Here is a 17,101-nt window from a genome sequence, read left to right as displayed (position 1 = left end):
AAAATTAATTTATTAGTCCCATTTGTTAATAAAAATAAGCAATTTGGTGTTTTAATATATATAAAATATCAATAAAAAAAAGTAGCTCACGTGGATGACATCTTTCAAAGGAGGAATGGTGACTTTCGAGATGACATTCGAATCGTCTCGGCGTCCCCTTTATTCCTAGACAATACACGTGAATAATGAACTCCAAATTAACACCAATGATCTTTTATTATTTTATTCTTTTTTTCCCCTTGATCTTCACGCTTATCAATCTAAGTTTTCAAAATAGCTCTATCCCTAGATAGTGCGCGTGGTTAATAAACCCCTAGTTAGCCACCGGTGACCTTTTAATTTTTAATTTTTTTCCCTTTGGTTTTCACATATCACTCTAATTTTTCAAAATAACTCTTCAATTTATTTTTCCTTACAATTTAATTCATGTTCTTTTTATTATATAGTTTATTGATTATATACATTGTGCAACAGTCAGAGTCCTGTTTGTTATTGCGTTTCAAAAGCACTTTTGAAAAAAATTAAAAATTTGTTATTTTTTCTTTGCTTTAAATTAATATGTTTTTTGGTGTTTTTAGATCATTTTGATACACTAATATCAAAAATAATTTTTAAAAAATAAAAAAATATTATATTTTTAAATAAAAAACACTTTAAAAAACAACCACAACCATCCTCTCACAGTATTCTCAAAAGCCGGCATATTCCTGTTGATGGACTTCTTCAGTGCTCGTTGACCTCTTCTTGGTTCAACATCTTCAATGAAAATCAACTTACTTCTCGTTCGGTTAGAGAGACTTTTGCAAGTAAAATCGCTAAAGGAAAATGTGAAGGACTGGCAGGGAAGCAACGAGGAAATTAAACCTTACTTGAATGTGGTACAATTTGGGCTTGTTGACCCAACTAAATTTATTTTGAACTTGAGATCCTTCATATTTGGCCCAAAGCCCATCAAGCCCAGTGCTTCTATAGAACTACACTTAACACTATAAGGAGAGATCAAAGACATAGAAGTGTTGGATCCAACAGTATAAATCTAGCTGACTCATCAAGATTCTGGTCTTCAAATATTCACGTAGAAAAGTATAAGAGGAACAACAATTCTTTTGTTTCAAAATTATTATTAGAAAATTGTACCCATCACACACAATTATTATTTTTATTATTAAAACTTGTGTGTACAATTATTACCATGGATTTTAATTCAAAGACAAGGATTTTTCTTGAATATTTTGATCTGTTTAAGATCCAGCAAAACAAAAACTTAAATTAAATGTACCAAAGTCCAAAGGTGGCCCAAAATACCATGACTGTAAAGCAAATAAGTAACTTGAAATAAACCAATGTGAAAATACTCTTAAAATTGTCCGAAAAGAAACTTAGTTTTAGTTGACACTTACTAATTCAAATATAATTTTATTATATATAAAAAATGTCCATAGGAAATATTTAGTATCAATACCTAAAAATCTATCGTCAATTATATTAGATAATTTATATTGATATATGAAAATTAACACACACACACACCCGGACTTTGTAAAAATGTTGGAGGATTTCACACACTATAATACCAAAGGAGTTCCGCATATACCCATGCATTCATATAGGTAATTAAATTAAATTTTGATCCATCTGAATGAGGCAAACTAACTGGATGGGATAAATGTGAGATGGCAAACGAACGCGACAATCGATCCATGCTACTAATGCACAAGATGAGTACATATCGTAGGATGAATATGATATTAAACGGAGTGAAAGTTGATTAATGGAAGAAGTAAATAACTGAGGAAGGAAGTCGAAAGTGTAGCAATGAGAGATAAATTATTTCTAAGTTTTTTAAAGATGAGTGTGATAGTCTTCAACTAGAGAAAAAAGCAATATGAGATCAACACCACCAAAATATTGAGTCACTTAATCATGAATATGAAGATCTTATAAATAAAATAGAGTAAGAATGCTCTAAATCGTTCAATAGGATTTAGAAGTAACATGCAGACTTTTTTATTGGTCATTGAGATGAAAAAAAAAAAAAAGGAACTCTAGAATAATATTGATAAAAACATGAAGAAATAAAAAGCTATTTTAAATAAAAAGAAAGCTTTTCGGCTAGAAAAGAAAAGCAAGCTTCAACAAATTGCTTCTTTTAGAAAGAAAAAAAAAGTTGGAACAAATTGTTTTATAAAGAAACTTAATGATGAGAAAAAGAGAGGTACATGAAAAAATCACCATAATTAGTTGATGATCAAATTCCACTAATAACTTCAACAAATAATGATCAACAATTATAACATGCTAGAAAAAAGCCAACATGGATGAATGGTTATGAGATAACAAAAAAAAATCAATCTAATGAACTATTTACTTATTTTGCTTTATTTTTATTGTGTGATTCTATGATTTCTGAAGATGTTGTAAAAGAAATAAAGGATAAAAGTCTATGCATGATTGAATTGATGGTATTAAGAAAAACAATACTCAAGAATTAACGAAGCTTCTAAAAAGATGAAAGATTATTAGTGTAAAATAAATATTCTAAGACAAGATTAAAAGAAAATCCTTCATTGTTAAAACTGAGTGTTTAAGAACATTAATTATTGTTAGATATTAGTTATAATCATTGTGTAGGTAGGAATCTTTGATAAAAAAGGGATTTGTGTTAGATTAATTAATTATAATCTTTGGTTAATTAATTAGTTAGTTAGAATCTTTTTTATTAGATTATTATAATTTGAGGATTAATATGTTCAGCGGAGCGGAGTGTGTGTAGAAGCTAATCAATAAAATTTGGGACATTCATCCAAATACTTGTGTGTTTTATTCTTAAACAATAAAAATTACAATTTTAAAGTGTTCGGTACTGAAAAATTGACCTCATGTTTTTCTCAATGCTTATTTTAGAGAAAATACATATACTCCCTATCGAGGATATACTTCAGTAATTGAATCTTCATCTACAGAATAAGCAACAGACTTGCTTTTAGAATGTTCTAAAAGAAATTCCTTGCTTGAACTGTTCACTTCATCTGTTATAGTGCTATGGAAAAAAAAAGCAGGCTCTTGCGGTGATGGTAAGGTAACTGAGTAACTATTGAGTGTGAGAATAATTGTTGCCATTGCGGGTCTGATAGCTGGATCTTCTTGAACACATAACAATCCAATGTGGATGCATCTAATTACTTCATTTCTTGAATATGTATCTGTCAGAGTTGGATCCAGCACTTCCAATGGCGTCCCATCTCTCCAATGTTTCCAAACCTGAAAAAAGAAAATTGAATGGTCAAAAGTTGCTAAATCTTATGCTACTTGTTTTCAAGAGATGAAAAACCCAGATGTTGAATTTATGGTGATGGTATCAGCTTTCAAGAGAGAAAAACTTGCACTCACATAGCTAACAAGGTCTGCAGCACCCCCTGTTTGATAGAAGGAACTGTTCTTCTTTCCGGTTATAATCTCAAGGATTAAGACACCAAAGCTATAGACATCAGACTTGACAGAGAAATGCCCATGCATTGCATATTCTGGGGACATATAACCACTACAAACCAGAAAAACAGAGAAATGATTAGAAAAAAACGAAATGAATTTACTAATCAATGGGAATTAGATCCAAACTTACTATGTTCCAACAATTCTATTGGTACTTGCTTGAGTTTGATCAACTACGAAAATCCTAGCCAAGCCAAAATCTGAGATTTTGGGGTTCATATCTCCATCTAGCAGAATATTGCTAGCTTTGAGGTCACGATGTATAATTCGTAGCCGAGAGTCCTCGTGAAGATAAAGAATTCCTCGAGCAATGCCTCCTATTATTTTGTACCGTCTGGACCAGTCCAACAGTCCTTGCATTTCATGGTCTATAAAATCAAGAAAACAGAACCTTCAAGTCAGAGTGCAGATCAACTGTTTCAAAGACAATTATGCCTGATAACGAAGAATCGACTATATTCCTAGAGGCAAATATGCATTTCTCGTACTAAAAGGCAATGAGAAGAACATTTAGAAAATCATCAATATATACCAAATAGAAAGTAGTCAAGGCTTTTGTTGCTGACAAATTCATAGACAAGAATCTTTTCTTCTCCTTCCAAGCAAAACCCTTGCACCCTCACTAGATTCCTGTGTTGAAGCTTGGCTACCAATACAACCTCATTCTTAAATTCTGCTGCACCTTGTCCAGATTTTTTTGATAGCCTCTTCACAGCTATTTGGTGTCCATTAGGAAGTGTTCCCTGAGAAAGCACTTTCACCGATGGTTGAGCAAGGGATTTTTAAATCCTAATGCAACAAGGTATTTCCTGTTCTTGAAAATTTAAATGCATCACGAATTGCTTACCCTGTAAACCTCACCAAATCCTCCTTCACCTAACTTGTTATCAGCGGAGAAATTGTTCGTGGCAGCTTCTATAGTACTCAAATCAAATTGCAAGGACTCCTCGGTGGTAATCTCATCTCCAACTACACAACACAAGTAGATATTCCTTTGAGCTTTTGAAAATATTATTAGGCAGAGTACAAAACAGAAAAGACTGCTTTTGTTTTGTTTCCCAATTAAAAAAGATTTCTAATGTTCTTTACCATCATTTTCTGGCACGTAATCTCTGGTCTTTCTTGCCCTCCTCAGGAAACAGAAACACATGCTCAAAAGCGCGATAGAAACAGCAATGGGAATGACAATGGCTATAATTAAAACTGTTGAGACACCGCCTTTTTCTGCAAAAAAAAAAACATGTATCATTCAAAAACGCATTGTAATTCATAAAAGCTTTTAACTTTAACATACAAGCATATTCAAACAGAGACGAATCCATTGTGAATGACATGGGAGCACCTTTTGTTTTGTTTTGTTTTGTTTTTTTTTTTTTGGGGGGGGTGTGGATGGGTTAATAAATTGGAAAAAAGAAAATATTTAACGATGTCAAAAAACATTTTTTCAAATAACAAAAGATAAAGATAATAAATTATTTTTAGATAACTAAAATTTTTTTTTAGTAAAAATGCTATAAACATGGCTTGGTTTGGTGAGTCGAATTGCCGACCCAGTAATTAGCCTAGGCAAGGTTTTATATTAAATCTTATTAAGAGTTAACTATGTCAAACTTGATTATTATGTGACTTGATTGATCTAGTGCCTTTATAACTTGTTTTTTTAATTTTTTTTAAATGTTTCTTTAAATAAATTTTAAAATAATACCTGTACAAGCTAACCCAACTCATAATTCAAGTCTTGAGCTGAATCATATCATATGATTGACCGGGTCTTATAACTTTGCTTCCATGATTTAAAGTCAAAAAGCGGCTTTCAAGCCAGTAATTAACCTTTTGTAACACGTTGAGAATCCAACATGAATATCTTTTTGATTTTGGATCCATTATAATTAGAAACAGGGTTATAAGTTCAGTATTGCTTTCTCATGGAATGACCAAATGCAATTTGGTTAAACTTTCTCAAAGTCCATGAGAATGCACCAATGCCTCTTTTCATGACATCCGTGCAATAGTGATGGTTATCAAAACCATTGCATTTACTATTATACTGAAATTTAATAGTCCAGATGGACGACATGGATATACTCAATAAACTTATTTGAAATATTTATTTAAAGGATAAAGAATAAAAAAAAAGGGATTGAAGAGATAGTTCAGATTTATGTTCCCTCTTTAGAATTCAAACTAGATTAGTAGCCCGCGTAAGCAAAAAAAAATTTTCAATTTAGAAAAAAATGCTAAGAATTTTTTTTTTAAGAATATGACAAAAAAAATAAAAAATAAAAAATAAAATGAACCTAACTTGAGCTTACCTGGGTTATTAAACAACTCTAATATTGAAGGGCGAAATAAAAAATAATTAAATAAAAAGCCTGAGTTAAAACATGTTAACTTTCAAACTTCACGACCATTGACATAAGATTAAGATAATCTTATAGAGAAAAAAAAACACAAGAAAAAATGCTTAAAGTTCAATTCCTAATAAATCAAATGAGAATATGATAACTCAAAAAAATGAAAAATAAAAAGAAAAAAACTGAAGTTAAATCTCCAACAAGTAAAATTGAAAGAAAAAAATTAAGAAAAAAAGATAATTAAAAAAGGATGAAAAAACTCGATTTGTGCCCACTAGGGTTAAGAAGCAAAATCTATGACCTAGTTATGATACTAGAATGACCACATTTGAAAGAAAATTGAATATAATCATGAAACTCAATTATCAAACAACTCAATGTTGAAAGATTAAAAAAACAGAAATATAATTTAAAAATGCAATAAGAAAAAATATGAGTTAACCTGGGTTTACCTGCAAACCCTATAACTATAGGCATATGATTGAAATAAACCAATAGAAGGAAAGGAAAAGAAAAGATGTGAATACCACTTTTCAATAAATCAAATGTTGAAAGATGAAATAAAAATAAACCAATTTAAAAAAGAACAAAAACAAGGCAACCCCTATTAAGCTCTGAAACTGGTGACCCTAGTCATGAACCCGAGACTAATCTCATAGAAGACAAACCGTAAAAAATAATAAAGCAAAACTAAAAAAAAGGTTTCGAAATAAAAAAACATTATCTTTAAGAAAAAGAAAAAGAAAAACTAAGAAAACCTGAGCACACTTTCTAAACCTGGTCCAATATCTAAAACTAACAACCGATGAATTCCTGGATTCAAGTTGAATCAAGAAACTTAATTCTCAACCAATTTAATTTTAAAAGATAAAATCATGAAAAAATTTTAATTTAAAAAACTTGATAAAGAAAAAAAGATAACAATAAAAAATATAGAGATTAAATTTGATAGAAAAAAAACTCATGGAGGATGAAATTATATATATATATATATATATATATATATATATATATATATATATATATATAAACAATCTAAAAAATGATCCCAAACAAAACAAAATAGCAATCAAAATAATAGGGACCAAATTTAAAAGATAAAAAAATAGAAGGGATGAAATTGAAGAACATTTGTAATTTTATGAGGCAAGCATATTTTATTTTTATTTTTTTAAAAATGTGACTCCGGCCATATACCTAACAAAGAAAAAAAAAGGTGACATATGGAAAATATAAAAAACATATAGGAACCCGAAAAAAAAATGAACGTTAAAAAAAATCATATAGAAGGCTCATAATAAAAAAAACAAAAGTCTAATAATTAATTATATAAATATTGAATAACAAAATAAAAAGTCATTACCTTAAAAAAAAAAAACAAAACTGGGTGAAACTTTTAAAACCAGGCAAATATCTCAAACTCGTAACTCATGAAATTCTAGATCAGGCTGAATCAAAAAGCTCAATTCTTAACTAATTTAATATTGATTAGTGAAAGTAAATCCAACAAAAAAAAAATAAAATAAAATGACTTGAGAAAACCTGAGTTATTTTTTAGATCAATGAAAAATCCTAGAGAAAGAAAATAAATTTAAAAAGTTATTTCAAATAAAACAAATAGAAATCGAAAGAGTGAGAACACAATCCAAAAGATAAAAAAAAATAAAAGGAGATGAAATAGAAAAAAAAATAATCATATAAATTGTTTTAAAAATAATATCAAATATTTAAGGATGGAATCAGAAAAAGATATTAATTTCAAGAATTAGCCAAAAAAACCCAACAAAGAACGATAAATAAAAGGCTCAAGATAACCGGGTTATTTTCAAAACCAACAAAAAAATTAGTAGAAAGCAAGCTAAAACAATATGTAACCCAATCTCCCATTGAATAAATATTGAAGGATGAGACGAGCAAAAAATTAACTCAGACAAAGAAAAATAAAAAACTAAGCACACCTGAGAAACATCATAAACCTGGTCAAATCTTTAAAACTTGCAACCCGTGAAATCCTGGATTCATATTCAATCAAGAAGTTTATTACGAACCAATTTAAAAAACTTGTCAAAGCAAAAACATTGACAATCAAAAGAATGAAGATTAAATTATTTGACAGAAAAAAAAATAGAGGATGAAATTGTAAAGCAAAATCAATTTAAAAAATGATTTCGAATAAAAAAATAGCAATTAAAAGAACGATGATCAAATTTAATCGATGAAAAAAGTGAAGAGGGATGAAATCGAAAAGGCATGCCAATTTTATAAATTTTTCAAGATAATAAAAGTATAATAAAAAGAATAGAGACCAAATCTAAAGAATTAAAAAATTAAAGGGCTATTCTAGAGGTGTTAAAGGTCTGGCGTGAAAATCTAAATCTAGAGAGAGAGAGAAGAGGGAAGACAAACGGATATCGAGGCCACACCATTGAGAATCTTGAAACACAAGCTGCCCCATTACATCGGGGTGCCATGGCAATTCCAGCAATGTTAGTGATAGCAGCATTCGTTGGCCGGACAACCTGTACGCGCCGGTTGAAGGACTCGGGGGCTACTAGCACTTGCCAATAAGTTTAAAAAAACAATATCTAACATTTATTAATATAAAATAATTCCTCTGAACTATCATGATATTAAAAAATCATGGTAAAAAGATAAAAAGCTCATGTGAGAGAGTTATATTAATTTTATCTTTAAAAATATAAAAGTAATTTAACTATTTAAAAAAATAAAAATATCAAAATGTCCTTAAGTGAAAGGCAACATATTTTTTTATTGTAGGGATACATTAATTGATTTAATCTTGATGAGTAAAAATTGAATTGTTGAATCGTGTCGCGAATCTCTACTAGGAAAAATATGTAGTGTGGTGGGATTCCTACATTCGTGACGATTCGGTTGTAGTTTTGAGAAGTTTATCTTTAGAGGGCTTGACTTGAGGGATTTTTTTCTTATCTTAGATGGGTTTTTTTAAAATTGTTCATGGAGGTAGGCAATTCTTGATCCAAACATGTTAAATATTGCAAGTGTTTGTTATTTTATTTTATTTTTTATTGTAAATATTGCAAGTGTTTGTTATTTTATTTTGTAAGTTTTGCACAACCGAGCCATTTTGGAGGTACTATCACGTGGCGTGGGATACTAACGAGGACTAGGAATTGATTTTCAAACATGTGAGATGCCTTTTGGAGGATAAAATCGTAAGATCACATGGCAACAATACCTTACAAGAATTGGGCCACAACCATCACATTTGAATAAAGAATATCAACTGACCAGAAAAAAAAAAAAAAAAACCAAACCATAGATTAATTTTAAAATTTACAAAAGGATTGATTTTTTAAAAATATTTTTTTAAACTTTATTATTTATAACATGCATAACCTATATTCATATGAATTTTGTCTTAATTTTTTCATATGAAATATTAAAACTTTAAATATATATTAATTTTTTAATTTTTCCGGGTTGATCCGGGTTGACCCATGAAACCCGGGACCCGGTTTCTTGGCCGGGTCAACACCCGAGTCGGGTTTGATACCTATGATTTAGAGAAAACAAATGTTGACTTGGTGGAAAGTTCTTATAGAACATCTGAATGGCAGACAAAGAGCTAAAGCAAATGTGCAACTAAATAATAACTTAATTATTTTAAAGTTTTAGACAAAGTGCAACTGCGATAATGAAAAAACAAACCAAACCGTAGCTTAATTTTAAAATTTACAAAAGGATTGATTTTTTGTTTTCCAAAATGACTTACGGATTTTGTATTTTGTAATTTAATATATAAATTTCATCCAAAAAATTTAAGAGATAAATTTAAATTTCGACGAGTGCATTCTATATATAGTAACGATTTTGTTAGAGTGGGGAATATTAAAGATATTGAATAAAACAATAAATAGTGGAAAATAACTTTACCTTCTGGTATTGTCGCTGAACGAGGAGGTGGAGGAGAAGGAAGAGCTACGGGCGGAGGAGGAGGAGGCGGTGACTCCGCTGCAACTGCCGTTGCATTATAAAATTCAGTAATTTCATAATGAATATAACAACTAGGAAACAAGACTCTTCCTCCTATCTTGCTGCTGCAGCAAATGGGCAATCTAGCTATAGCTGCACTGAGACATCGATTGCAATCAGAGCTAGATAAATCCGGTGTGCACTGGGCAAGGCTGTATATCTTTTGGAACGCATCGAAAGACGTTTTGTTCACAGAAAACTTTTTAGCACCTGGAGGAGCACTTGCAGCTCGAGCAGCCAAATCATTCACGGCGGCTCCCACTAGATTGTTAAAACGCTGGGGTTCGGTTGTGATATTCTGTAAGTTCCACTTGTAGTAAGCAGGGCTTTGATTCACCTTAGAGAAAATGTTCCTGTTTGAGTAACGTAGATGGCACGCATCGTAAAACACAATGGACGCTATTCCAATTGGGCAACGCTGGACTATATCTTTGGTGGCGAAGGTGACACAATTTTGGCAAACAGTGTTGCTAACATCGCCACGGCAGATAAACAGGCCGTACACTTGATCAGTGTTCTGCCCGAAAGAGGTGTTGTAGAATCCATTGGTATTATTCCGGGTTGCGTTTGAGGCAAGTGAAGAGAGGAGGAGATTTAGATTGACTCGGTAGGTGCTGTTTATTGTGGACGTGGTTGCGTTTTGGCAATTATGATAGAGGTGATTGGCATCCTCCTGTGCTAGAGTGATAATAGCAAGGGTAAGGAACGAGAGCAGGATAATGTAGAATTTGAGAGAATTCATCTTTTGGGTGATCAAGCTCTCTAGCTAGCTAACAGCCCTCATGGTGGAAGAAAGAGAGTTCATCCTTTTATCAGATGAGAGGTAATGATAGTGGGGACAGAGATCATGGAGTCCCTCGCCGTGTTGCTTTCTGCTACTTTGTGTTCATTTCTTAGAAATTTCTATAACAAGTTTTTCTACCAGAGAGGATTAGCACCGGCACTTATTGATTGATCGTTATCTTTACTTTAGAATAACAAATTAAAATCATTTAATATTTTATATCATTTAATTAATTAATTAATTAATATACATTATACACTCTATAATAATGGATAAAAAATAGCAATTTATCTTCTTTTCTTTTCTCATTATTTAAAATTACCTATTAGTTCACAATTATAACTTCTTCTTTTTTTCTAGGAAAATCAAATAGTAGTTCCATTATATAGTTTAAATAAAGTACAAATACATACATTATTATTTTCATACAGAAATTATAACTCGATAACTAGTCCTTTCAATATTTTGGACCCATTGCTAAGTTCATATTTGATATTTCAGAAAACAAAAATCTATTACAAGCATATTTAAAAATCAAATCAATATTATTGAAGTCATGCTTTTATAAGAAAAAAATTATATTTTACATTATATATATATATATATATATATATATATATATATATATATATAGAGAGAGAGAGAGAGAGAGAGAGAGAAGAAAACTTTAGTCTTTCTTGCAAGACACATAAATAATTGTTCCATTTAAAAAAAAAGGTACGTATAAGTCTTTTCATCAATCAACAGCATAAAACTATAACTAAGGATCTATTGCAAGGAAATACTAATTTAATAATTTGCTAAATTTTATAATTTTTAGATATTAATTATACTTAGGATAAATAGAAGGAATATATATATATATATATAGAAATTTGAGAAATGTTTTTATTTAAAGAAGTCTTCTTTTAAAATTACAAACAACTATAGAAACTGAAAATATAATAATGAGAAGTAGTTTTGTATTTTAATAATTGTATTATTGATGGATGTGTTAAATAAACAGTCTTTGTTAGAAAATTAATCATCTCTCTATCCATAATAGTATATTTATTTCATCAAAATTTATGTAAGAAAATAAATAAAAAAATGCTAGAAGAAAGGCTTGTTAATTTAATTTTTTTCAAAACGTTTGTTAATGAATCTGATTTTATAATTTAAGGAGGCAATTGCCCTGTCTTGCCACTATATGACCACTGGTCAAGGTTCATGTAACCTACCATATATATATATATATATAATATCAATCAAGTCAGTTCCTCAATTTTATAATTTTAAATACTTTCAAAATTTAAAACCTGATTCTAAACACCACTATTTTGAAAGGTTGCGTTACTGATAAGGTCCATGAAAATAAACTCAAATTCACTCTAATAGGCATGAAAGCTATATATATATATAAAAGACCGTAGACACCACTTTAGGCAGTGGAGATTTTTCTCACTATTTTTCTCAGCGACTCCTACTTGGCGGCATAAAATTTTTTTTCAAAATTAATTCTAACGTTTCAACAATTAAATACAAACTTTTTTATTTAAATATTAATTGTGATGTCTTAAATCAATAATACCTCACATTCTAAGAAAATTAAAACCCAAAAACAATTTGGGTATGACTGATCAATCATGCTCAATAAATCTAGATAGGTATTGTTCATGGATCAACAAAAAAAATAAATTTCAATTAATCCAAATCCAAATCGAACTTTAGTCCATACATGTGATTTAAGCTTAAAATTCATTTTCTTTTAAAAATTTTGATATCCTATTAGCCTAATTTAAATTTCTCAATGCATTACTATATAAATCAGTAGAAAGCTTTGTAATCTTCAATGTGGGTATAAGAATTTTTTGGTTTTATAATTTTTTAATCGATAATTATTTGAAATTAATTTTTTATTCATTTATAATTAATTTTAGACATATTAAAGTTTTATATTAATTAAGATACTTGTATTGAAGAAATTTTTTTAATAAAACCTTAACCCTAAATACGAGTAGATTTTATTTTTAATTTGACCTAATTAAAGTGTCTTTATTAATTATTTTTTAAACTAATTTAAAATAAATAAATAAATAAAATCGTGCACCAGTGCATATTTGAACTTGTTAAAATGTGCTGCCAAAAAAGAGCTTGTTAGGGTGTACTAATTTTCTCGCTGCTACTCACAAAATAGAGAATCTTAGACTTGAATGTTTTGAATGTCTCTCATTTGTTTTATGGGAAAACGTTCACGAGCTCGACTAAACATTTAATATTTGTAAAATTCCTTGCAACTTCAGTGGTATTTTTCTTCGCCAAAGAACTTCATTCAACTTCTTAATTTTCAGGTGCACTTTTTTTAAAGCTTTTTTTAAATATGTATTTGCGAGAGCTCATCTTTTTGGCGATGAATTTCTCTAGCTTACAAATGTTGACTTGGTGGAAAGCCTTCTTATAGAACATCTGAATGGCAGACAAAGAGCTAAAGCAAATGTACAACTAAATAATAACTTAATTATTTTAAAGTTTTAGACAAAGTGCAACTGGGACAGAAAGTCATTGTGGATTTGTTGACGGGGCGCTAATTTGTCTCCATTTCTTTGAAATTTCTATAAGCTGTTTTTATTGACTGATAAGTTCTTTTCTTTTTTTAGAAAAAAAAAATAGTAATTTCATTATTATTTCATACTATATTTAAAGGAACTTATAATCAACTGCTTGAAAAATTAGATGGCAATATCATCGATATAATATATAATAGTCTTCTAGACAACAACTAAGTTCACTCAAGTATTAAATGCAAAAACTTACATATATTTAATTCACTACCAGAAATTCGCTAACTACCAACGGATTTACCGACGGAATATTTTCTGTCGGTATTTTGAGGTCGAAATTACCGACGGCCACTTTCCGTTCGTAATTCAGTCGGTAAAAACCGACGAAAACTTTTCTGTCCGTAATTCAGTCGGTAAATACCGACGGGAAATTTCCGTCGGTATTTACCGACTGAATTACGGACGGAAAAGTTTCCGAATTTAAAAAAAAGCGGGTCACTGACGTGGAGGTTTTGGCGGGTTATTTTTTTTCGACGGAATCACCGACGGATTCAAAACGACTGCCCGTAAAGTGATGTGACCGGTTCTCCGTTTAAATTGCCGACGGACTCACCGAGGGATTTGAAATGGCAGATCCGTACGGTGACATGTCTATGTTTCCGTCAGAATAACCGACGTAATAACCGACAGAGTTTCCGTCGGAAAAAGTTAATATATGACAGCTCTGCCGACCCTCTCATCCCCTATTTCTCCTTCTTCTTCCTCATCCCAACTCTCCCCATCTGCAAACAACCAGCCCCCCCTCCCCCCCAAAAACAAATCTTCCTCATATCAGCACAACAAGTTATATTTCTTGAAGTTTTGTGGTCACAGCATCCGCGCATGTTCTGATTTACCGACGGATTTTATTAATTTTTGTAAGTAATTATATCTTTTTAAATTTTAACATTTAATTAAATGTCAATTTTATTGTTTTTTTAGTATATGTATTTTGTTAGTAGAAGTACATGTTTTATTGTTATTTCTCAAACAAACTTGTAGTATATGAATGTATAATTTTGTACCTGTTATGGTTTGTTTTAGATTTTGTAAGATTGTATTTGTTTGTAAATTGTTATTTCTTTATGGAATTACCGAATTACATGTGCTCTTTTGAAATAATTAATAGCTTGCTTAATGGGCCCGTTTAAAGTTTTATCAATGGTATTGCGGAGTGGTAATTTCTGTAAATTTATATATTTTAATTCGTATGGATGTTGATAAATGATAATGAATATTTAATATTTTATGAGAAGTTGTGATTGGTTTGTTGGATAATCTCGAGTTAAAGTAATATTTTTACAAGTTTATTTACCTAACTTAGTTAATTAATACATGATGTCATCACAATTTTATAGAGGTTCGATATAAGTCATGGATGATCGTTCATGGATGTATCGAGATTCACCCCAAGGATTGCGGAGGATGGATTATTGTAATGGGGTTCAGGGTTTTATTAATTTCGTAACATCTATTCCCAGAAATTTTACTGGAGGCGGTATTAGGTGTCCATGCAGGAAGTGTGAAAATAAAAAGTATCTGCATCCAGATGTTGTAATGATGCATCTTCTACACAAAGGGTTTATGGAGAATTACCAGTGTTGGTATGCACATGGAGAAGTATTTGTTAGCGAGAGTGAGAGGAGAATGGAAGAAACGGTGGTTGGGTCTACTTCTAGTGCTAGCAACGTGCATGAAACGGCAAATGACAACACTAATCCTTACAGAAATATGGTTATGGATGCAATGAGAATGAATCAAGGTAATGGCAGTCAATGTCCAATCGTAAAAGAAGAACCTAATGTAGATGCAGCTAGGTTTTTTGATTTGTTGAAAGATTCTGACGAACCATTATGGGATGGCTGCACGAACCACAGTAAATTATCGGTCGTAGCACAGGTGTTCACCATCAAGTTAGATCACGGGTTGAGTGAGGCCGGGTATGACAAGATTATTGAATGGGCAAGAAGCATTTTACCTGAAGGGAACAGGCTGAAAGAGAACTTCTATGCTGCGAAGTCCATGATGAAACCCCTCGGTTTAGGATACCAGAAAATTGACATGTGCCCTAACTTCTGCATGTTATACTACCTTGAAAATGCCGAGATGACCGAGTGCATGACATGTGGGCATTCCCGTTACAAACCTAGAACTGGCAGGGGAAAGACTCTAGTGGCATATAAAAAACTTAGATACTTCCCGATCACACCTAGACTGCAGAGGTTATTCATGTCACCAAGGACTGCTGAGCACATGACATGGCACCAAGCACATCATGCGATTGATGGAGTGATGGTTCATCCTTCTGACGGCGAAGCGTGGAAACGCTTTAACAGTGTTCATCCTCACTTTTCAGCTGAATCAAGGAATGTGCGTCTTGGGTTGTGTATAGACGGATTCAACCCATTTGGGTCATTTGCTGCTCCTTATTCTTGTTGGCCGGTCATACTCACAGTTTATAACTTGCCACCAAGAATGTGTATGAGGCCGGAGTTCATGTTTTTATCTACTGTCATACCCGGTCCAAGAAGCCCGGGGCTGAATATAGATGTTTGTCTTCGACCGTTGATTGATGAGTTGGCGCAGTTGTGGTCCTCCGGAGCTCTGACTTATGATATATCGAGGAAACAAAATTTCCTTATGAGGGCGGCATTGATGTGGACTATCAATGATTTTCCAACTTATGGAATGCTTTCTGGTTGGAGCACGCATGGGAAACTCGCATGTCCATACTGCATGGAAACCAACAAGGCATTCACGCTAGCAAATGGAGGTAAAACTTCTTTTTTTTACTGTCACCGTCGCTTCTTGCCACTTCATCACAGGTACAGAAAGAACAGAAAAGATTTCTTTGTTGGCAGAGTTGAAAAAGATGTTGCATCCCCGCGTCTATCTGGTGAAGAATTGCATGATGTTGTCTCAGAGTACGGTGACATTGTGTTTGGCCTTCAATCAGGTAAGCAAAAGTTTCCTGGTTTTGGTTTGACCCATAATTGGGTAAAGCGAAGTATCTTTTTTGAGCTTCCTTATTGGAAGACCAATCTGCTCCGCCATAACCTTGACGTCATGCACATCGAAAAGAACATGTTTGAGAATATTTTCAACACCGTCATGGATGTGAAAGGGAAGACAAAGGACAACATCAAGGCTAGATTGGATATAGCTTTATACTGTAACCGTAAAAATATGGAGTTGGTTTATGATGAGTCACGGGTCGCAAAACCAAGAGCAAGCTTTGTGTTAGAGAAAAACACACAACTGCTAGTCTACAAATGGCTTAAGAGTCTGTGTTTTCCGGATGGACATGCATCGAACATATCAAGACTGGTTAATATAGAGGACTGCAAATTGTATGGAATGAAGAGTCATGACTGCCACGTGTTTATACAAACACTCATCCCATTAGCTTTTCGTGATTTGTTGCCAAAGGGAATATGGGATGCACTCATGGAGATAAGTCATTTCTTCAGCTACCCAATTTTTGACCCATATTTTGATAATTTTTCAGAAAAAAAACCAAAAATAGCAAAAAAACAATGAAAACTCAAAAAATGCATTTTTGATATATTTGCATCATTTTTAGCATTTTTCAACGTCATCTCAAAAGAATTTAAATTTTCAAAGGTATTTGGAACGCGTTCAACTTTTAACGTGTAAATTTTATGATTACTGATTTTCCTTGATTAGTTGACGTTGATATTGCTCGCTTTCAAAAATATAAAAAAAATAAGAAAAATCAAAATTTACAAAAAAAAGAGGAAAAGAGAAGGAAAGGAAAGTTGAGGGACTAGTTTGAAAACCTAGCAAAATTTTTCCTATAAATACCATGCTACACTGATTTTGTAAAGGGGGGGCAATTTCGCAATTAAAGGGGG

General features: G+C 31.6%; 1 protein-coding gene across 4 annotated transcripts in view; it reads right to left on the bottom strand.

Annotated features, from left to right (window-relative positions):
• Positions 1-2,835: 2,835 nt before the first annotated feature.
• LOC7458565 (cysteine-rich receptor-like protein kinase 10) overlaps positions 2,836-17,101 on the bottom strand; it is a 79,321-nt gene continuing 65,055 nt past the window's right edge. Inside the window, exons 1-7 of one of the 4 annotated variants that reach the window (XM_024599370.2) lie at positions 9,765-10,747; positions 4,582-4,716; positions 4,340-4,461; positions 4,025-4,235; positions 3,623-3,860; positions 3,391-3,541; positions 2,836-3,261 (exon numbers count right to left, since the gene is read on the bottom strand). In XM_024599370.2, coding sequence (XP_024455138.1) covers positions 2,923-3,261; positions 3,391-3,541; positions 3,623-3,860; positions 4,025-4,235; positions 4,340-4,461; positions 4,582-4,716; positions 9,765-10,605 — 2,037 coding nt within the window. In that variant the 5' untranslated portion in view covers positions 10,606-10,747 and the 3' untranslated portion in view covers positions 2,836-2,922. Of the gene's footprint in view, positions 3,262-3,390; positions 3,542-3,622; positions 3,861-4,024; positions 4,236-4,339; positions 4,462-4,581; positions 4,717-9,764; positions 10,748-17,101 lie in introns of those variants that run through there. The other 3 variants (XM_052451872.1, XM_052451874.1, XM_052451873.1) reach the window with 3 other exon arrangements.

This window comes from Populus trichocarpa, chromosome 4, assembly GCF_000002775.5.
Source record: "Populus trichocarpa isolate Nisqually-1 chromosome 4, P.trichocarpa_v4.1, whole genome shotgun sequence".
Lineage (NCBI taxonomy): Eukaryota > Viridiplantae > Streptophyta > Magnoliopsida > Malpighiales > Salicaceae > Populus > Populus trichocarpa.
Note: the sequence above shows the minus strand (reverse complement) of the source record. Positions and strands in the feature narration are given on the sequence as shown.